Raw genomic sequence first — 22,249 nt, 5'->3', positions numbered from 1 at the left:
TAAGTATCACCCTTTGAGTGTAAGTAGTCGAACTCCCTCAACAATTAATTAGCACTGCGCTCCACATGTTCTAAAATTACATCCTCTTAGTGTGTCCTATAGGACATTTGTTAAAAAACACTGAATTCCTAAAACTGTTCTTTGTAATTGCTCTCAAAGGTATTTTGCATAAACCTGAGCTACATACGGCTTTGCTGACTTATTTTTCAGCTTACTGTGTCTAAGAATAAAAAGAAAACACACAACATAAAGGCACATATGACAATTGCTACTATATGAAATAAAAATTATGGGGCATGTAAAATCTCAATGCTAGCTGTGGAATTTTTATTACGTCTGTATATATGGTGTGTGTGTGCGAAAATAAAATAACACTTCATTTTGTGCATTTGGACAAATGGTAGCCAAGATTTTTTAGATAATGTTGTTCATTAAAGCTACTTTAGCAAGAAAGGAAGGGTGTAGCTTTAACACCACCTTATCCAAATGAAACGTGTGATAAGATGGGTGAGCAGATAGAGATTGCAGTCCCCCTAGATGCTACGCTAATTTAATAGCAATCAGAAATACTATCTTCCATGGGCTGCATGTGGCGCACAATGATTATTTTTGTGGCCCACCTGCCCTGTGACCTCGTTGTCTTGTGGTTGCAACGGATTCTTGTCCTTCCTCCCACTGCCTATCTCGTGCTTCCGCGGCCGCAAGAGCGCAGAGTTGATGTCTGTCTGCAGAGTAGGCCAACCACTACCCCTTCCCTCCTGCTCACAGTGCCAGAGGAGTGTCTGGCGTGCTTGAGCAGAGAAGAGCAGGGCTGTAACTGGAGGACGGCCGGCTCATCTTAAGGAAGAGTGGCTTGGGGGACCTTCTTGTGTAGTGTGATGATTTGAGGGGGGAGGGCAGTGTTTTAATTTGGGTGATGGAGTGGGCAGTGTATTAGAGTGGTGGGACTTGGGGCAGTGCGTTTAAAGTGGGGGGAGGGCAGCGTATTAGATTGGGTGCCGAGGGGGAAATGTATTGGATTTGTGGGCAGTGTATTAGATTGGGTCTGCTTGAAGGCGCTGACCGCTCCCCTTGGAGATGCTGATTGGCCTTGCAGCTTTTTGCCACACCTGCACAATAGCCTCCCAATGCTTTTTTTAAGGTAAAGTATTCGATTGGCTGAGATAATCAAGTGAAGAACACCCTCATAAAGATCAACAAGATAACATAATTTTACAGCTTTGCAACAACATACATTCACCATTACAGTCCCATTACCAAACTTTTCTTAATATCAAGGTAGTTGGACTGGAACATTAGTTATATGCAAATGCAGGTCTCCTTAAAATAAATTCACTCTTTTTTGTTTACTTTGAAGCCCTACGAGCATGAGGACTTCCTGTGTCAGTTAGGCAACTTTTTGTATACTGTACTTTTCTAAATAAACCTACGTTTCTATGAAAAGTGAAGTTTTTGTTTTTTTGCAGCCCACATAAACTTAAACCTTGTTTATTTGGCCCATTTTAGCCTTTGAGTTTGACATGCTTGATGTAAGGCATATGAGCTGTAACTGTATCTTGACAGCAAAGCACCAGAAAGTAAAATACGTTTTACCAGTTGATTCTTTTTTGGCTGAAATCCGAATATCGATGACCTTAGGACTTAAGCCTTTGTTCAGAGACCATGCTGTGAGCTTGAACTTGTTTTCAGATTCACTAGGCCGTATTCTAAGATGTGTTCTGACAAAGAAAGGCACCAGAATGCCCGTTTAAATAGTTGAAGAAAAAAACTTCTCATTTGCCAATCAGGTATTATTGTGATTTATTTTTGCCTTGTCACAGATTATCTTCTTTAGAACTCTTGAAATTAAGGGAATTGGAGAGAATACATATGCCAGTTGAAAATCCCAAGGAGTTGATAAAGTATCTGAAATCTGGATTGTCTGACCTATTGACTAAGGCATATTTCTTGACTTTTCTGTTGATTCTGGAGGTCATAAGATATATGTCTGGTTTGCCGAATCGATGAACAACTTTCAGAATCGTCTTAGGTGTAAGTGACTAAATCTCCCTTTTAATATTCCTGCTTCGTGCATCTGCAAGGATGTTAATCTTCTCTTTGAAATGGACTGCCTTCAATGGAGTTCCGCCAGCAGCATTATATTTGCACAGAGATTCCCCAGAGAGGAGGAATCTCCTTGCTTGTTGATATAGACCATTGTAGTGGCATTGCCCGAGTGAATCTGAACATGTTCGTGCAGAATGAGATGTTTAAAACTTTAGAGCCATCCATACTGCTTTTCATTCCCTGAAGTTTGAAAATCTTGTGGAATCCCAAGTTGTCCACTGGCCTTTTGCAGACGTTTCCGATGTATTCTCACCAGCCGTCTGCTGAAGCATCTATAGTAACAATGATATTTTCAGGAATCTTCCCACCAAGTGAAACTTTTCATTGTGTCTGGCCAAAAGTTGATCTAGTGACGACTGCTCACTATTGCAGGTTTCTAAAATGTTTCTCTGTAATGGTCACATTCTGGCCTTTGCCCAGTTGACCGCTGGAATGGCTTCTGTAAAGAGACACAGGACATTCAATGCGTCTCTTATAGTACAGGTTGTCATTTTGGGTTTTTTCCCCTTAGAGTGGATAATACCACCCTTCTCGTTTTATTAAATGTTTTTTCTGTAGAAAGAAAAATTTTCATGAGAGCGTAATCTATAATCAGACCTAGAAACTGAATTCTTATTGTGGTAACTAGTTTAGATTTTTGAGGATTTAGAATCCAGCCATGTTTTTCTAGCCACATTGTAGCTTTTTGAAATCTTGAAGACGTTTTCTTGAATGAACAGTGGAAAAAAAGCAATGATATTGTGTTTTGCCGAAATACAAATTCTTAAAAATGTTTTGCTTTCCTTTGCAATGGGAATATTTGAGGAGAACTGGTGAATTCTATGTAATAACCTATTTTTATAACTGATATGACCCATTCGCTTGTTGTAATATCGTGCCATTCTTTGAAAAACTCCAGTAGTCTTCCCATTATTGCCTTGGCATCAGAATTTTCGCTCCTTTTGCTTTCCCACAAACCTGCCTTTATCTTTGTTCTTGTAATGAAAAGGCAGAACTAGTCCTGTGAAATGATCTCTGTAAGGTGATCTGTTCTTACAGTAGAATCTCTTGTTCTAATGATCCTTCTTTTTCTCTTCCATGAGTTCTTTTTCCCTTCTGCCATCTGTTTTAGATGACCATCTACTTGGGAACAAACGGTCTTCCCTGTTCGAATGGCATATTGCATAAGGAGTGTTTTGATGTAGAGTCCACAGACTATTCTCTCAGCCAGACTGCCATCCTGTTACTGTCAAAGTGGATTTGACTGCAAATTTAAGAACTTGTGAAGTAGTCTGCCAAAAAAATCAGAAGCTATTTGGATATTTTGCAAAAGTTTGACTGGATCCTATTTTTTTTTTTTTAATTTTATTTCCCCCAGTGAGTCCAACCAGGCACATTGTGCTTTAACTATGGAAGATCCCATAATCAAGACCTTACTCTGTGCAGCATTGGTTAGAAAACAATTCTTAACCCCTTAAGGACACAAGACATGTGTGACATGTCATGATTCCCTTTTATTCCAGAAGTTTGGTCCTTAAGGGGTTAAAGCAGTTTCTTTACACTCCGGAAAAAGGATACCCACAAAGTGAGGGTCCAAAGAGCTGTGTTACCGGGCCTTAGAGTGACCGGACTTAACGTATTGCAAAGTCAGGAATACAGAGATAAGGGTACACACAAAAACAAGCCAGGTCAGGGTAATAGAAATGCACACGTCAATATACAAGCCGGGTCAGGATACCAGAGGTTAACAGTCAAAACTAAGCCAAGGTAAACAACAGGAAATCCCAAGAGAGTCGCAGAAGCACTAAACATGTTTTTAAACAGAAACAACAATAGGGCAATAAGGAAGGGTCTGAACAGTCTTTAAATAGGTTCACATGTTCTAATTGGTCCGCGTCATCTCTGCATCACCAAACCGCATAGGATCGCCTTGATGACATGGTCGCTTTAAGGGTGGGCGTGATATCAACTACAAATTTATTTACGGACGCGCCCGTACAGAGAGCAGTGTCGGACCAACAGAGGAAGGCGTTCGCAGGACCAAAGGTAAGTCTACTTTATTCCCTATTCAGAACGCTCCCCGCAGCCTGAGGATAGGAGCAGTGCGCAGTGCGTTTTGCTCATGCGGCCCGAGGAGGAAAGCTACGCGGGCACCAGATGCAGGTAAGTCTGTGACTGTCCATGGCATCCTGCAATGCGCTTGAGTCTCCAATAGGCTGAGTGGTCGTCTTGCCTAACTTTCAGGAGTCCTTCCAATTTCTTGTTGTCTTTTTAAGAGAGAATACAGTTTTAAAGTGTTTGATAATATAAGCCTTCTTGTAAGGATATCTCCACTCTCGAAGCATGAGATCTTTAAGCTTTGGGTGGAACAAGAAGGATTTAATTTTCTTATAATTGTTAAGGTCTGATTTATCTTCCATACACAATTAAACTTCTTTAATGAGTTTATGTAATAATTCATCGGGAAATGCAAAATCCTCATCAGATGAAGCAACAGAATCATCAGAAGAAGACCTATCTGAGGAATCTGAACTTAAGTCTAAAGACTCTTCCTGTTTATGCTTTTTATTTTTGAGAGGTTCTCTGCCCGTCTTGGGGTCTGTAAACCCCCGTACAGAGGTTACAGAAGACTGAGCCACTTCATTATTCCTTTATCTCAGGTTTGTTGGAGACTGGACTGAGGAAGAGGAAACCTTTCTTGGATTTTTCTGCTGCCTCTTTCAAACAAATATTACAGATTTTCTTTTTATACCCATCAGGCTTTGGCTGACTGCAGGATCCACAGATAAGGTATCTGGACTTGTGGAGACATTTTCCTTTTTGTACAGGTTTCTCAGAGGTTCAGGATTGGACATACTAGAAAAGAAAAGGGGGGAAAAATACCCAACTAAACTAAACAGGGGACAAGAGGCCTAAATAAAAGTAATGGTAAAAAGTCTTTCCTTGTTAGACCTGAAGGGCTGGTGAAAGAGCTGAACAGCACCTGGCTGCCAGGTAGTTGGGTCTGGGTATATAAAGTCTCTAAGGCCTTCCTGTTTGAATTTGGCGCCAAAGAGCCGAGCTAGCACTGTACATGCTCGTGGCGTGTGATCTCTCAGTGGAACGTATCGGAACCAGTATGTGTGTTCCACCTGAAGAGCCTCCCATCCATGCGCTTGGACTCACACACACAACACTGTATCCCGTTTCCCATGCATTTTGTTTGCATTAAAAATCGTGCACACACGATTCCAGGGTATGGGTGTATGCACAAGTCCCGGCATGAAAGAGTTAGTAACATGTGTATAAGGTAAACTGTTAAACTAAAGTGTTTCACTAGCTGAAATTTTTTCCTAGTGCTCTCACTGATCCTTTCAGGGGTAAGAGGTAGAATTTATAGGTCTCTTCAGATAACAAAAAGCCACTTCCATTTTTAAGTTAAATGGAGTAAAATTGCACTGTAATTTTGTGGACTGTAAAAAACATTTGACTTAAATCAAACAAGCTTTCACCATGCCAAGCTGAGACATTTTATGTGTGTGTTTTAATGTCCAGTGTCAGAGCAGCGTGCCGTAACAGAGCATTGTGGCAAACAGAGCAGCTCTGGCTGTGTGTGTAGGAGGCTGGCACCATTGGTGACAGCTGTGAGCCAGCATTTCAAGCTGCCAGCCGTTTCTGTCCAGTACGCAGTAAACAATGGTGTTTAATGACATTTCAGGGTAATCGAGAAACAAAATAATACTTGTACTTGGCTTTCCACAGGGGATTCTTACAGTTACAGGAAAAAAAACTATTTTCTTCTCCACAGGAAACTGGTCTGCAGGAGCTACTAATGGCTTAATATGCCTCTGCTGCCCACTGACTCATGGACACTGCTAAATATAACGTGCCTGCTTGTCCATTTAGAACAGAACGTGTTTGTGTAGGGTTTTTCTCTTGGCTGTTAGAACTGGCAAGAAGATCCCTCTTGGAGAATTGTGTAGGACGAGGTCCATGTGGCTGTAAATCCCAGGTGCAGGGGAAACTGTGCAAGTGATTTCTTTATAATTTAAAGATACCAGTTAGACACACAACGAAATCCTAGAGAGGAATTTAAATTCTCATTGAGTAAAATGCATCTCCATGATCTTCAGGCTTTACAATGGTTTGGGGGAGAGAGGGGGGCGAGATACATCTTGGTTGAAAAAATTATATACTGTGAACTTAGCAGGCAGAGCCCTACATAAACTACCATATCTTTTTGAATCTCTATGGTTTCATTCAGAGGCGGCTCTAGGTTTTATGAGGCCTTAGGCAAGACTCAAACACGAGGCCCCACTAACAATAAAGTGAAAAAATAGAGTTGCAATACATGCACACATTTACACATTGATGCACTGTCTACCTGTGTGTGTCTGACAGAAAGTATCCTTGTGTGTATGAATGTATGTCTCTGTGAGCTTGTTTGCATTTTTGTCTGGGACTGTATGTGTATGGGGTAGCTGCTTGAAGTGTGTTGTGTGTATGGGGGTCTGCCCATGGCCGTTGTGCATTGTGTTTATGGCAAAGCTATGTTTCCTGACTCTGTATGATGAATGTCTTCAGCTGGTGACTGTGACAAGATGAGTAAAGGGATACCAGTGGCAGGGAAAAGGGTGGGGGGTTGTGTGAGAGGGAGAGGGAGTATGACATGGTTTGATAAGGGAGTGTGTCAGGGCAATTTTTGGCATGGTAGGGGGGACGAGTGTGACAGGATTAAGGGGGGTTAATGTGACAGGGTGGGTGTGGCAGAGTTGACAGGATTAGAGGCATTAATGTAATCGGATAAGTGTGGCAGGGTTGGGGTAGAGTGTAACAGAGTGAGAGAAGGTGAGTGTGACAGAATTAAGGTGGTTAATTTGACAGGGTGAGTGTGGCAGAGTGAGGGCAGGTGAGTCTATAGGGGGTGAGGTTAAGAGGATTAGGAGTGGTTAATGTGAGTTTGGATGCATGAAGAGGCTCACAGTGTGACAATGTGTGGGGAGGTGATAGTGTGAGAGGATGCTAACAGTTTGTCTGGGGAGGCTGACTGTGTGTGGGAGTATGGTTGACACAACATTGTTGTGGGTGACAGTGTGTGGGGGCATGACAGTGTGTGTGTTTGGAGGGGTTGATACTGTGTTTGGGAAGGGGTGACATTGCATGTGTGGGGGGTGATCCTGTGTGTGAGGGCCAATTCTGTATGGGAGGGGGGTGATGCTGTGTGTGGGGGGGGGGAGGAGGGGGGAGACTCTGTATGGGAGCAGGGTGATATTGTGAGAGAAGGGGGTGGCAGTGTGAGGGGATGCTAACAGCGTGTCTGGGGGGGCTGACATGACATAGTTGCAGGTAGTGTGTGGGAGGGGGTGACATTGTGAGTGGGAAAGGGGTGATTGTGTATGGAAGGGAGTGGGCGATGGTGTGAGGGAGGGCAATGGTGTGTGGGGGGTGATGGTATGAGGGATTTGGAACTAAATACATTTTGTCATTCCCTGGTAGTCCAGTGTGGGCTCCCTGATAATCCAGTGGGCTCCCTGGTGGTCTGGTGGTGATATCCGGTCTGCAGATCCGCAGTGTGCAGAGTTGCAGACCTGTGTCTACGATTGGTGCTCTCTGGAGGGACCTCGCACCCGGCAGCATTTTGTGTGTGTGTGTGTGTGTGTGTGTTTATTTTGCAAGTTATAATTTTAATTTGACAAAGAAGTCGGTTAATATTGGCATCAACTGCCTTTTAAAGGGGTATCTGTTTTCTGTCTGCAGTGACTGAGAGAATAAAGTGCAAGAACGGTAGTTTGGGATACTATAGTTAGAGGGTCATGGCAGATACAGAATCAATAGTCTGAGCTAAAACCCAGAGCTACTGTATTGCCTCAAGAAACAGACGATCATCTCAATGCTTTTCTATGGGCTGCGTTTAATCACATAACTGACTTTCACTCGGTCATTGTGGAGGAAGCACCTCCAGTCGCTGTCAGGAAGAATTCTACAAATCTACCATGCTTTACATTGCAAGGGTAAAACTACAGGACCACTGCAGCCAGACCAGTTATTTGGAGTGGTCTGGATGACTTTAGTGGTCCTTTAAACTCTGCCCAACATGTATAACATACACAGCCTGTGTCTGCCCAGTGATTTTAAAGGGGTTCTGTTACTTTTGCAGTTTTTGCTTTTAAATGTAATATTTATTTTTATGTTTTTTTGTCCCTTAATTTCTTTGTTTTTAGTTATTGTATGATAAAGTAGGGAATAATGCAATGTCTTTATTTTTAGACATAAAATATTATTCAAATAGGTTATTTGCATTAGTGTGCAGCCGTTTATATTTAACTAGTGCTCCAAACAAGCAGGCCAACTGCTATCCATAGAATACAAGGGAAACACAGCGGCTCACACTGAAGGAAATAAATTAACCAGATGCAAGAATAAAAATAAAGATGTATTCATTACAATAAAAGGCTATGGTAATTACAAGTTTGCAAAGTAGCATATATCGCCATCTGCTAAAGATATGAAATGTAATTTCTCATGATAGTTTGTCTTTTTATTACTGATTTTGTATGGTGGCTGTATGTTTAATTTCCAACAGACCACATTATTCCTTATTTAGCACTCTGCCCAAGAATAGCACCTGGTTTTGACTTTATAAATCTCCCTCCCAGTTTTTATTGGCTTTTTATAAACCTGAAGGCAGGGAGCACTGTACCTTTTTAGCTTTTTACATATAATATAAAATGTTTTTATTATTATTCTGATTTCCCTTAAATCAGTGTCCCTGTTCTTTTTCCTTGTGTTGGCAGGTTGGATTTGGGGAGCTGCCGTTTGACAGCACTGATAACTTCAGCAGCTACCCAGATGTGTGCTTCCAGATTGAAAATTACAATTTCCTGTGTCACAAGGTACAATATGGAATAAACCTGTGCACTCCAGCTCAGTCCAATGTTTTCAATAAAATAAATAATAAACATGCAATGGTGTAATATTTTGTTCTCCCTGCCTGTAGTTCTCTTATTCTCTCTCGCTCTCCCCCCCCACTCCCCCCCTAAGATTCTGCCAATTCTCTATTAACTCTTGCACCTGTTTACAGTGTTTTTTCTGTGGCCGGAGCGACTATTTCAAGGCACTGCTGGAAGATCATTTCTGCGAGAGCCAGGAGCTGCAAGCCCAACCAAGCATCCCAGTACTCACCCTTCACAACATCACCGAGGAGACCTTTCTGCGCATCTTGTATTATATTTATAGCGATGACACTGAGGTGAGCGTTTCTATTAAGTACAGCCTCACACTTGCATACATTCTGCTTTTGTTCTCAAGTTGTTTAAAGGGCACTGTAATTGGCCCATGTCATTGAAGTAGCTGTATTATCTGCAGTTCTTCTGTTCAATGTTGCACCATATAATGTTAAACAAGAGTCCCCAGCAGACTCTTCTTGGCTATTGGCTACAAGTTTTGGCTGGCCTTTTTCAGCCTATCACAGCTGGTATGAATTGGTATTACTAAGGTTTTATTTAATCTCTGCATTAGCCATACCTCCAGTGGGGGCTGGGCTGTGGGTGGTAAGTCTTGCATGTTTGAAAATGGGTTAATACTGAATGGAGGGTCAGTGTCAGGGACTCTATGCACTATAACCAATTTAATTAGATGAACTGGCTGTAGTACCTACAGTGTCCCTTTCAAGCTAGTATTCTAGAGCAAAATGTTGGTAAAGGAAGACCTGGCACCAATTGATCAGTGGAACTTTCATTTGAATGTCTTGTGGCAACAAGCTGAATAAAGGGGTCCGGATACAATTTGTATACCATGAAATAATATATGACCGTTTTGAATCAATCTTTGCCCTACCTTCTGTGTGTGGAGATACAAAATGGAATCTCTGCTATTACCCTTATTTCAGATCATATTTTGAAATACTGAAAGATTAGATATCTTATTATGTAAGCATGTTTACATTTAATCCAGAGAGGTTACATTTGTTCACAGTTGATATATTGTAGCATGACAAAACATTTTAGTTCTGTTTGTTTGCAGGGAGCAGAAGGCATATATAAATCTAAAGTTCATAAATTTTCAGATTTAAATAAAACAAAACATTTTTAGACCATTAATTGTAATTTTTAAAAACAAAACACAGAAGGTACCACTTATCCTATGTCTCTGTTCTTTAAACCTGAAAGGTAAGTCATATGCAACCTCTAGGTCCTCATGTACTAAAACATAAAGCGTGGCTGAGTAATATGATCCACCTATTGGTTATAAGCATCAGCCAGCAGGTGGCAGTAGGAAGTTATACTAGAGATTTGGATGGGTCCAAGCTCTATCTATAGTTTTCATTCCAAGGAACATTGCAGGTGGACCTTTTTGTTCTAATGCAATTTTTTTATTTGGTTGCGTTGGTTCGGAGCAAATGTGGAAAACAGAAGTGATATACCTATTTGTTTTGTAGTTTGGCAACCATATAAATACAAAAATACTGTGAGAATTAAAAAACAAAAACAAAACAGTCTATAAAGAAAGGAGCATATAGAATATAACAGCTGATGTATACAGTGGGAGAAACTTCTGGCAACGTTTTCAGATGTATCAAAGAATAAACAAAATAAATGTCCAGCACTCCTTAGTGTGAAAAGATGATATCCCTTTATTGACAAAGCAGCAACATTAGGACATTGCTTGTTAAAGACACACATCTTTTCACAAAGAGTGCTGGACCTCTTCCTTTTTTTTTTTTTTTTTAATTTAATCTTTGATACTTATCCGGAAAGGTGGAGCCAAAGTCATTGCACCCTTAAGAAAAATAAAAGTGAGTGCCCTCTCATACCATTGTTATTTACGGTTTTCAGATGTGGAACTCTATAATAAGGGACAGATGTGGAGATTTAACTAAAATGTATTTTGCAGTTCCTGCTTCTGTAGCCTTTTTCTATGTCTTTGTGATAGAATCTACTCTCCCCTTCTAGTGGGTGCTTTGATTGTCTCCTTTGACAATGTCCCAGAGATAGGCACTACAATCCTTCATTGTCACATACCAACCATCGAACGTCTGTGCCGTACTTAGAGATTTAGGGGCTAAGCTCTTGACTATGAGACCTTTTTTTGATAAAATTGAACTACTGAAAATGGACAACCGCTCAAATAACTTGCTCTTCCTTAGGTCCGTGCTCAGATCTGGAGCTGTTCTTAGCTCATCTTGTGTCATTACAAAGCGAAACCTTGCTCATTTACATATTACACTGATCCCAACCAAAAGGATGGTCCAGAGAAAAAATGCAGGCAGGCTCTCACTGCGCGAGAGAGAGAGCAACCCAAGGTGATAGTTTTTGCATTATTAGGCCTCTTCAGTGAGCTATAGCATAGTGAGCAAGGGGTCCATGTCTGCATTTCCTTTAAACTTGGGAAACGCCAATAGAACAGGGTGCAAGAGAATAGTGAGAATGGACAACAGTTCAAATAACCTGCTCATGGCGCATAGAGGAGTATCGGCTATAACTCAATGACGAGGCCTAATGAGAGCGAAATGATTGTCTGTGGTTGCTGTATCTCTCGTGCAGAGAGAGACGGTCTGTGTTTCCTATCTTGGCCACGCTTTTGGGTGGGATCAGTCTGATATGCTAATTACATAGGTTCTCAATAGCTTGAGATCTGGGGGACCCAAAGAAGCAAGCTACTTGAGCTGTTGTCTGTTCTCACTATTTTTTTTTTTTTATTATTATTTTTTTTTATTTCCGTAAATGACCAGAGATCCGTGTTGGCACTTATGATTAAGTAGTTTAATCTACAAACATCCAATGGTGGGTGAAAGACCTAGCTCTTTACTATCCTTTCACATGATTTCTATGTCTTGAAGAAACATATATGACTTTTTATATTCTGACATGATTTTCTGATGAAATATGATTGTCTAATGCTTTCCCAAATAAATACATTTAAATGCCGATCTTGTGCCTTAGCTATCCCCAGAGAATGTGTATGATGTGCTTTGTGTGGCTGACATGTACTTACTGCCTGGCTTAAAACGCCTCTGCGGGAAGACTTTAGCACAGATGTTGGATGAAGACAGTGTTATTGGCATCTGGAAGGTGGCAAAGCTCTTCCAATTGACACGGCTGGAGGATCAAAGCACTGAGTACATGGCCCGTGTAATAGAGAAGGTAAGGAGACCATTCCAGATGTATTGGACAGTGACCAAATAGTCCCTCCGTTTATATGCAAAACTAATTACATTCTTATAATCTATTTGCAAGAAGTGTGATGCAACATGCATTGTATATAACGTGCAAAGTTATGTGTCCAAGGAGGATGACCCATTGTAGTTACCTTTTTATTGTAATGTTTTGTTCCTAGGTCACTTAGTCTCCCTTCTCTCTCTCCCTCTCTCATTTCACAGTTGGTTGATTCTGAGGAATTTGCAGGTGCAGTCCAAGAAGATGCACAAGCTGTTGAAAAACGTCAAGAGACTGACTCCATCCCACTGATTGATGACATCCGCTTCCATATAACAAGCAACGTGCAAACCTACAGCGCCATAGAGGAGGCTAACCAGAGACTTGAGGCCTTAGAGAATCTGTTGGCTAATTTAGGGCTTGAATGCTAAGCAGCTATACAAACTATTAAGCCACTATATCCCGGCAGCTTGAGGGGGTGTGTGTGTCTTAAATCTGAAAATGTGTCATGGACTTGAGTGTTGGAGTCCAGTCCCATACTCCAAGCTCAGTGAAGGGTTATGGATCCTATCCTCCCAAGCGGCTTTTACATAGATACCTCAAGTCATTTTATTTACCTGTATCTTACAACACCATGAAATAAACACATGTAGAGCCCAAAACATAATGTACATCAGCTGTTCTGATATAGCCATGTGCTCTGATTACCCAGTGCTACACAAATTGCTGAGCCCTTACTAAAGTGGCCTACTGCTGTGTAGTTTAATGAAGGGCAAGTAGTTTCATAATCATAAACTTTACAAGTCTATGAGGTTTACAAAGCATTTTCCCTAAGTATAGAAAGTGTTCTAGCCATGGTTGGTTTTTGTGTCGAAGGACACACGAAGGTTGTTTTGTGCAGTCCATCAGAGGGGTGCTTCGCATTGCTTGCTCTTGTTACTGAGTGAAATGTTGTAGCATTTATTTGACATGCACACTGCTTTTGTTGTGAAAGCGATAAATACAGCTGAATTCATGCAGTGTGAGTGTTTTATTCAAGAGAATAAATAAACCAACATTGCATCAATCCAAGTTTGGAGCAAAAGTAACAGCTAATCTGCTGAGAGAGGTGGGAGTTGTAATGCAAACATTTTGAGAGCTTTAGGTTTCCCTAAAAAAATGCTATAGTTTCTACGTGATCATTAATGGTTAAGCACATCTTACTCTGTGATTGTATGATTTATAGGTTATAATTTTCTATTTAAAGGGACAGTTTAGGCACCATAACCTTATCTAAATAAAGTTATGGTGCCAGGATGCCAATAAGCACTCTAACCTCAAGGGTTTAAACCGTTCTTGAACAGTTCTACCCCAAAGTGACCTCCAATGCCAATCTCAACTCCTCCCAGGAGCCATCAGTCATTTTATTTACCTGTATCTTACAACACCATGAAATAAACACGTAGAGCCCGAAACATAATGTACATCAGCTGTTCTGATATAGCCATGTGCTCTGATTACCCAGTGCTACACAAGGCTGGCCCTGGTGTCACCAGGCGGGCATGCTGGCGCGCGCGCGCGCGGGAGCACTTTCCCCTGAGTGCTTCCTCTTCAGCTCACTCTCGCACCGCACTGATTACCGGAGCCGGAAGATGACGTCGGGTGACACCACAGGACTCCAGGGAATCCCCTCAGCACTCCCACAGGTAAGGAGGCTGGGTTGATTATATTTGTTTTTTTTTTTGTTTTTTTTAAACGTGTGTTCGTATGTTAGAGAGAGAGAGAGAGAGAGAGAGTGTGTGTGTGTGTGTGTGTGTGTGTGTGTCTTAAGCACACTTGGGTTGTGTGTACATCACTGGCCATCAGGCTTCTGAAATTTCAGTTTTGGTAAACGCAGAGTCTCGCCGGTTAGGGACGCCACATAATGGCTGAGAGATGTCAGCTGATGCTCTCAGCCAGTTGACTCCCCATTCACAAAAGGGTAAAGGTCGGTTTGGATTTTGTCGGAAAAGTGTTCCGAATATCAATTTGTAATGGAACTACGTTTGTGTGTGACATTTTTGTCGCCATGTTTCCCATTTTTTCCACGCTGTTTGCCAAACTTTGTTTGCTGACCTCAAACGCCTAGCCTCTGTCTCATACACTTGGGTAGTGTCTATCATATCTAGGCATCGTTGAATGCTAGGTGGGTCTGTGCTCAGCCAATTCCTGCTTATAGCCATCAGCGCAGTAATAATAATGTGGTACGTCAGGTATAGGTCAACCTTTAAAAGTTCATGTGGCAGTGCTAGCAGTAAAAAGGTTTCTGGAGAGTGTGATAATGTATTGCCAGTAGATCTGGTTATGATATCTGAAACTTTTTCCCAAAAGGGCTTAAGTACGGGGCCACCAAATGTGGAGTATTGACCCCGGCTCCTTCAAACATCTCCAGCAAGACACTGACTTATTTTGATCGAATTTGTGCAGCCTAGTAGGTACCATATACCAATGATACAGCACTTTCCTACTAGTCTCAATATGGGATGTGTTTAACGTAAGGTTCTTGTGTGCCATCAGCAGTTTTGACCATACGTCGTTGGGTATAGTCAGGTTTAAATCTTTTTCCCATGCCCTCATGAAACTCAGTTTCTGTGGTTGATCTTGTTTCTTGGTCAGTTTATACAGGAGTGACAGCATTTTCTGTGGTGGCTTTGGGGCCATACATACTTTTTCTATCTCTGTTAGCTACCCATCCCATGTGTTCCCTATTAAGGGTTAATAAGTAAAGGGGTGTATATAAAAAATACCCCTTTCTGTCTCATTAGAGATATCTTTGCCAGAAGCTCACGGAAGCAGGCTGAAGGGTCAGTGTTAGGACCCGCTTAGGGGGGTCTGCCTTGACGTTGGCAGGCGGGCATCCCTCCAATGGCCATTGGAGCAACTAAATAACCTCCATTTGTCTAAATATACATAGGGATTAAGGAGAAAGCGCAAGTAACATTTTCTTTTCTTTGGTTTTTACTATATATTGGGGCTGATGTGTGTTGTAGTCCTTGCTGCTTAAGCGCAGGACTTCTCTTTTTGTATTTGTATTTACTTTGTATCACACAGCCTGGTTACAATGCTGCTACCCATCCCATGTGTTCCCTATTAAGGGTTAATAAGTAAAGGGGTGTATATAAAAAATACCCCTTTCTGTCTCATTAGAGATATCTTTGCCAGAAGCTCAAGGAAGCAGGCTGAAGGGTCAGTGTTAGGACCCGCTTAGGGGGGTCTGCCTTGACGTTGGCAGGCGGGCATCCCTCCAATGGCATACATTTTATTGCCCATGGCGTTTAAGAGAAATGGTATTTTTGCGTTTTGCCGTTTCTGCCGCAGGAGTGCTGCCAATGCTTTCCCTGCCTTGTTTCCCTGGGTGTATGTTTTTAGTTTCATCCTATGTGACATGATGGCTGTGGTTCGCAGGTGTATATCATTCAGTTGCCCCTGAAGTTGAGCTATGCGTTGCTGTGCAGAGGGGGATGGGTTTAGGATGTGTGCAGACGTTTCGTCCCTAAGTGATCTCAGAAGGTCTATGTACTCTTTCTTTGCTTGCTTATTTAGGTGAGATGCTTGACTAATCAAGAGACCCCTTATGACTGCCTTATGTGTTAGCCATGCTGTGGCCAATGAGACATCGGGTGTTTCGTTTAAGGCAAAGAACGAAAGTATCTCTTCGTTTAGTTTGGTTTGAAATTCTGGGTCGTATAGGAGAGTGTCGTTTAGACGCCAAAGTGTCGCCCCTCTGGTTTGGAATTTGTCACTTAGGGTAAGTAGTACTGGGGCATGGTCTGACCAGACTATGTTCCCTATCTCACTATGTATTGCATTTGGTAACATGTCGCCCGAAATTAGTATGAAGTCAATTCTTGTGTATGTTTTACAGATGAGTAAAATGTGAATTCCCGTTCGTTCGGATGCTGTGTCCTCCAGATATCATAGAGATTGTGCTCGGATATGAGCCTCACAAGTGCTGTAGCCCGTTTGCCTAGTGTTCTGCATCTAGGTGACGCGTCCGAAAGTGTAGTGTCTAATCGGGGTTGTAAGATGTGATTTAAATCCCCGCATATGATTGTGGATGACTGGCACGTGTTGGGGAGCTTATTCAATACCTTCTGTAGGAAATTTCTTTGGTTATTATTTGGTCCATATAATCCCACCAAAGTATACAGGGTATCATTTATTTTACCGTGTAATATAAGATATCTGCCTTGTGTGTCTTTTTTGAGACGTAGAAGTTCGAATGCTATTGAGGTATGTATGAAAAATGAGACGCCTCTTGATTTGGAAGAGTACGTTGAGTGATATTGCATGGGGTATTCTCTGTCTGCAAATCTGGGTACTCTGTTGTGTACAAAGTGGGTCTCTTGGACGCATAGGATATCTGCCTTAGCGCGCTTCGCGTCCTCAATAAAGAGTCTCCTTTTGTGTGGTGTATTTAGTCCACGTGCATTAATGGTCTGTATTCTCATATTTTGTATGGGTTATGCAGTTTAGCTGCTTAGATTTCATTTGCTCTTGCCAGTTATGTGTCCCTCGTTGAACAGGGGGGTACTGTGTGATTGTATTACATGTTGACTCGAGTGTATCAATGACATAGGGTTGCGTCATGTGTGCAGATGGGTGGCGATACGGGTTTAGAAATGTTTTAGTTCCATTGGTGATTTGTGACCGACCGTGGGTGTTTGGGGTTAGGGAAAAATAACCTGGGGAGGGTGTAAAAACTATGTACAGAGCGTCCCTTTCAGGGACTTTATGTGGATTAACCACATCTTGGGGGTAGGAGAGAAGGTTTCCTTCCATTAGCATGGCTATTTGGGCACCTTCGTGACTTATTGCTGTGTGCTGCTTCTGACATGTGACTGGGCCAGTCAAGGCCACTGGATAGGTCCTCAGCGTGGACACGACAGGTTGAGGTCGGTTAGGGCTCAGACGTGCCCGTCTGAATTAGAGAGTGTGCTATGACGTACTATCGAATTCGGTTGGTAGGGCCATATATGCTAATTGACAGGTTGTGTCTACTAGTGTCTGGCATGAAGGGGCCCAATATATGTATGTAAATGCAATAAATTATATCACAAACATTCTGCCATAAAACATGACATGCTATGACTTATGTTCGCAGTGAGCCGTCTGGCTCCCCTGTCACCAACACACTCCCGCCCGTCCACCCCCGCCCTGGAGACAAAAACGCTCCCCAGAATCCATTACATTTCCCACACATTCAGGGCCCATACCCCCAGCCTCCCCGTCACCCCGCCAGACCTGTTAGCAAGGTGTGTGTAATGTTCTGAGTCCCGCAGCCTGTCACGGCAATTCCAGAGTCTCGTGGCCTACTTCAGGCCTCAGGTCGTGGGAGTGTGTTCCGTGTCACTCTATTAAAACTGCCGTGCCTCATATCCGAGGTGGAGGCTGCACAGGTTTGTCGTGCACGGACCCAGTAAGAAAGGAAGGAGCGCAGGGAGGGAGAGGAAGCCCCGCTGTTCAGGGTAGGAGTCCAGACCGGGGACCCCCGCAGGTATCCCCTGCTCTGCTTGCGCCTCGTCACAGGGACAGCGGGAGGCCCCGATCCAGAGTCACCCACCCATCGAGATCCCGGGGAGAAAGGAAGGAGCGCAGGGAGGGAGAGGGAGAAGAGACCCCGCTGTTTCAGGGTAATAGTCCAGACCGGGGACCCCCGTAGGTATCCTCTGCTCTGCTTGCGCTTCGTCACAGGGACAACGGGAGGCCCCGATCCAGAGTCACTCACCCATCGAGATCCCAGGCTGCAAGCTCAAGTCCAGCTTTATGCGGTACAGTCCCACATTCTGCAGATTAAGGAAAGAGGCACGTCAGGATGCATGTCCGTAGCTGATATCTGTAGCGGGTATTCAGAAAAGGCTTTCGCCTGCTGACCAGGGTGTCATCTGGTTTCAATGTTTCTCGCGAGCTCTTTCCCAGTCCGGCTTGAGTGTGCCTGCTTGTTGCGGAGGCTGGACGGTCGGCTCCACCGGTAAGTTCCAGGCTTGTAGTTTCTTCAGGCCGTCCTCAGGGGAGTGTATCACTGCTGTGCCTCCATCTTGCGTAACAATCAATTTTGTGGGGAATCCCCACCTATATCGTATGCCGTGAGATCTCAGTGTGCTGGTGACTTGATGGTAATCTTTCCTTTTCCGTAGTGTAGCGGCTGAGAGGTCCGCGTAGATTTTGACCGTGGGATAGTCGGCCGGCGGTTTAGCTCTCAATCTGCTGCTCCGGAGGATGTGTTCCTTTATGTGGAAATAATGTGCACGTAGCAATATATCTCTTGGCACCGTTTGCGGGAGATGTCGGGGTTTCGGGATGCGATGAACACGATCCACTAGCAGCATGTCTGTGGGTATTTCCGGTGCATGAGCGTGCAAGAGGTTTCGGATATATGCCGGTAAGTCGTTGTTAGTAACATCTTCAGGGACTCCTCGCAGGCGTAAATTATTCCGGCGGGAGCGGTCCTCCATATCCGCCATTTTTTCTTCCATAGTGTTAATCTTTGCTGCCATGCGTTCCACATTTGTGGCCAGATCATTATGTGCCGTGGCAAATTCGTCACATTTGTCCTCCATGTGCGACGTCCGTTTTCCCAGCTCCTGGATGTCTTTCCGCAGAGAGTCTGCTGTGTGTTGCCATGTGGTGATTAGCTTAGCAGACAGGACCTCCAGGGCTGCTGTAAGGTCAGCTTTAGTGATCTGTGTTTGATCAGATCTTGCCTCCAAGTCGCTATTTTGCATGCCGCCATCTGATTCAGGATCCTCGGCTGCTTTTGAGGCCTGTGCAGCCAGGGCCGCAGAAGTCTGTTTCTGGCTGAAAAAATTGAGCTTACCTGGCTTCGCTGAGCTCCTCTTGCTCTTGTGGTGGGACATTGTCGATTTATATTGTCAGATGCAGCTTTAGGCTGTAGGATTATGCTGGATTAGGTTCCCTAATGCCGGAGCAAGTTTTCATGCTGCCATCTTGCTCCGTGGTTAGCCACGCCCCCCCCCCCCGGAGTGTCCCTTTTTAAGGAACAATCTAGTTTAAAACTGCATTGTTATTATCAGTAGATGGGTTCCTTTAAATTAGATTACTGGAACACCTTTAAAAAAATTCAATTCGCCATTAAAGGGAAACTCCAGTGCCAGGTAAACAATCTGTTTTCCTGGCACTGGAGGTACCCTCTCCCTCCCACCCCCCAATCCCCGGTTACTGAAGGGGTGAAAAACCCCTTCAGTCACTCACCTGAGGCAGCGACGATGTCGCTCGTCGCTGTCTCATCCTCCGTGCCGCTCCTCCTTCTGATTCCATCGGCTGGTGGGTGAGACTGATCCCGCCCACCGTCCGAGGAGACCTAATGCGCATGCGCGGCAATGCCGCGCATGCGCATTAGGTCTCCCCATAGGAAAGCATTGAAAACAAATTTCAATGCTTTCCTATGGGGAAATGAGCGACGCTGGAGGTCCTCACACAGCGTGAGGACGTCCAGCAACGCTCTCGCAAGGAAAATCTTTGCTATAATCCAGGAAGTGACCTCTAGTGGCTGTCTAGTAGACAGCCACTAGAGGTGGAGTTAACCCTGCAATTAAATTATTGCAGTTTATAAAAAAACTGCAATAATTACAGTTGCAGGGTTAGGAGGAGTGGGAGTTGGCACCCAGACCACTCCAATGGGCAGAAGTGGTCTGGGTGCCTGGAGTGTCCCTTTTAAGCTTGCCTGTTATTCTAGTGCTGGTACAGTCTCCTAACCAATTGACTTCATACCAATATTCATAACACAATATAATTTCCTTAAGTCCAACTGAGCCTTAAACACCACTTCTTGATTAATAAGAGTACATCTCCCCATGTAGTATATAATCCTCAAGCATAATGTAGTGTTATACATAGTATGCGGGAAATAAAAGCAAAGTTTAGTTTTTATGTAACCCAGTTTAATTTTCTGACCATTAAAGTAAAACCTCGTCTGAGCCTTTACTGGAACCGTACAATAAAGTGTCTTAGGCAAAATTGGGAAAGGCAGAAAAAGCACTCGGAACCTGATGGGTTTACAATTTATTACTATAAAACTTTAAAAGACCAAATATTCACCACGCTAACTGCATTCTTTCCCACCTACACAACCAGCGACTTTATCCTACTCAATTAGTTCACTTTATTCCCAAATCAGACCTAACTTGAACCACACAACTACACAATCAGGATTGCCAAGATGGATAACACACTTTCCATCACTGATCTATCATATACTCATAAAATCAACCATCGAGTTGCTAAACTGTTTCTAACAGCTTCTTATCAGAAATTGCTCTTAGAGATCTGGCCATGCATATTTCTCAAAAATGTTGGACAGACGGAGCAGGCCTATAATCATTGTTTTTCGAGATGCACAAAGATTAAGGTATTCTGGGAGCAAGTGGACAATTGTATAACACAATAACTAGGTACAGTACATCATTTCAGACTTTTCCATTGTTGACAACATAACAATAGCAGAATTGTTTTTCTTATTTTTTTATTTCCTTACATGTCTTGTACACAGTATTCATATAAACGTCCTGCAAAATGTAATACCTACACTATCAAACTTGCTATGTGTAATGCAATAATTATGACTACCTTGCTTATGAATATCACTGCTAAATGGCAATAAAATGTTTGAAAGTAAAGTGCCTGAAGCACCTGACACACAGGCACCATCTGCTAGGCCTGCAGCCTGTTGGCTATAACGCTATATTAGAGGATTACACTGCGCATCAGATCCAGTACAACCAGCTGCAATTTTTATGATACTTTGAGGAACTGTGCTCTATTCCGTGGTAATGGGCCAAAATAGTTCCCACCGGGCACCAAGCCTGTCTAAAGCCGTCATTATCATGTCCAACTTAGGGAGAACTGCAAAAGTCAGATATTGATCCACAGGGCCAGCGCATCCTATATGCCGATTGGGCAGCCGCCGAGGGCGTTCCATATGGGGAAGCGCCCCTATATGAGGGATACATTCTATATTGTGTGCCGCAGGTCATCTCACCGGGCGCTAGGGGGCACTTACATAGCTGCAGTCTAGCGCCCGGTACCTTCAACCTCAGCACGCAAAGATCAGAGAGCCACCCCCCTCCCCCACCTACACACCTCTCAAATGTTGGCAGCGCACAGGCACATTGTACAATCACTACCTGTACTTTGGGTCAAGTGGGCAGGAGGATAGCGGGGGCAGAACTAAAAGAGAGTCAAGGCAGCCAGGAGACCCACGGAGAGACCTTTTGAAATTAAGGCAAGTGTGTGTCTGCTTGGGTTAGAGAGGGAGAGCGTGTGTGTGTGTGTGTGTGTGTGTGTGTGTATGTAGCTAAACATGGCATTGTAGCGGGGGTATCTCTAGTGGCTGTTAGTGTGACAGCTAAGGCAAAGTTTTATCGTTTGGGATTAAATCTACAGGACCTCTGTGGAGCGAATGGGGCGGCAAAAATCCTTGCACCGGCCCTGCTAATCCCGCCAGACTTTCATTGGATGCAGACAACCTTCTGCAATTTAGCTGTAGAGAATGTTGAGAACTACATTTCCCATAGTGTTCTTACAACCATAAAGCTGGCAAGACATCAGGGGAGATGTAGTCCACAACATCTGGAGTGCAAAAGGTTGCCTACCATTGGCTTAGAGCATCAGCTGAGCGCTCTAAGCCAATGAGTGAGTTTCTGTGCAAGGAGTATGCACAGAATGAACATTAGCCAGACTGGAACTCTCATTAACAAAATAAATAATCTCAGTATGAGCAGGGCTGCATACTAAAATTTTGCTCTAACTGGGTCCTTTCAACAGCACCACCAAAACCCTGATCATGATTCTTAGTTACCCTTTTATAGGATTAGCTTAGCAGTGTTACAGAAAGCTCTGTCAGGACACCTGACATTAATTTCATAGTTTGATGGTTTTCTACAGAAGCTGCAAATGAAAGGGTTTTGCAGCAGATGCAGGAACTTCAAATATAAGTACTTTTCATTATTTATCGTGCTGTTTTTGCCGAATTTTTAATTAATTAGCATAATAAA

The 22,249-nt window shown here is 43.2% G+C and overlaps 1 protein-coding gene across 1 annotated transcript in view; it reads left to right on the top strand.

Moving 5' to 3' along the window:
- The window catches only part of ABTB1 (ankyrin repeat and BTB domain containing 1), a 38,115-nt gene extending 24,882 nt beyond the window's left edge, over positions 1-13,233 (top strand). The window contains exons 9-12 of the mRNA XM_063426259.1: positions 8,859-8,957; positions 9,146-9,313; positions 12,006-12,206; positions 12,443-13,233. Coding sequence (XP_063282329.1) covers positions 8,859-8,957; positions 9,146-9,313; positions 12,006-12,206; positions 12,443-12,649 — 675 coding nt within the window. The 3' untranslated portion in view covers positions 12,650-13,233. The remainder of the gene's footprint in view (positions 1-8,858; positions 8,958-9,145; positions 9,314-12,005; positions 12,207-12,442) is intronic.
- The last annotated feature ends 9,016 nt before the right edge of the window (positions 13,234-22,249 follow it).

This window comes from Pelobates fuscus, chromosome 7 (genome assembly GCF_036172605.1).
Source record: "Pelobates fuscus isolate aPelFus1 chromosome 7, aPelFus1.pri, whole genome shotgun sequence".
Lineage (NCBI taxonomy): Eukaryota > Metazoa > Chordata > Amphibia > Anura > Pelobatidae > Pelobates > Pelobates fuscus.
Note: the sequence above shows the minus strand (reverse complement) of the source record. Positions and strands in the feature narration are given on the sequence as shown.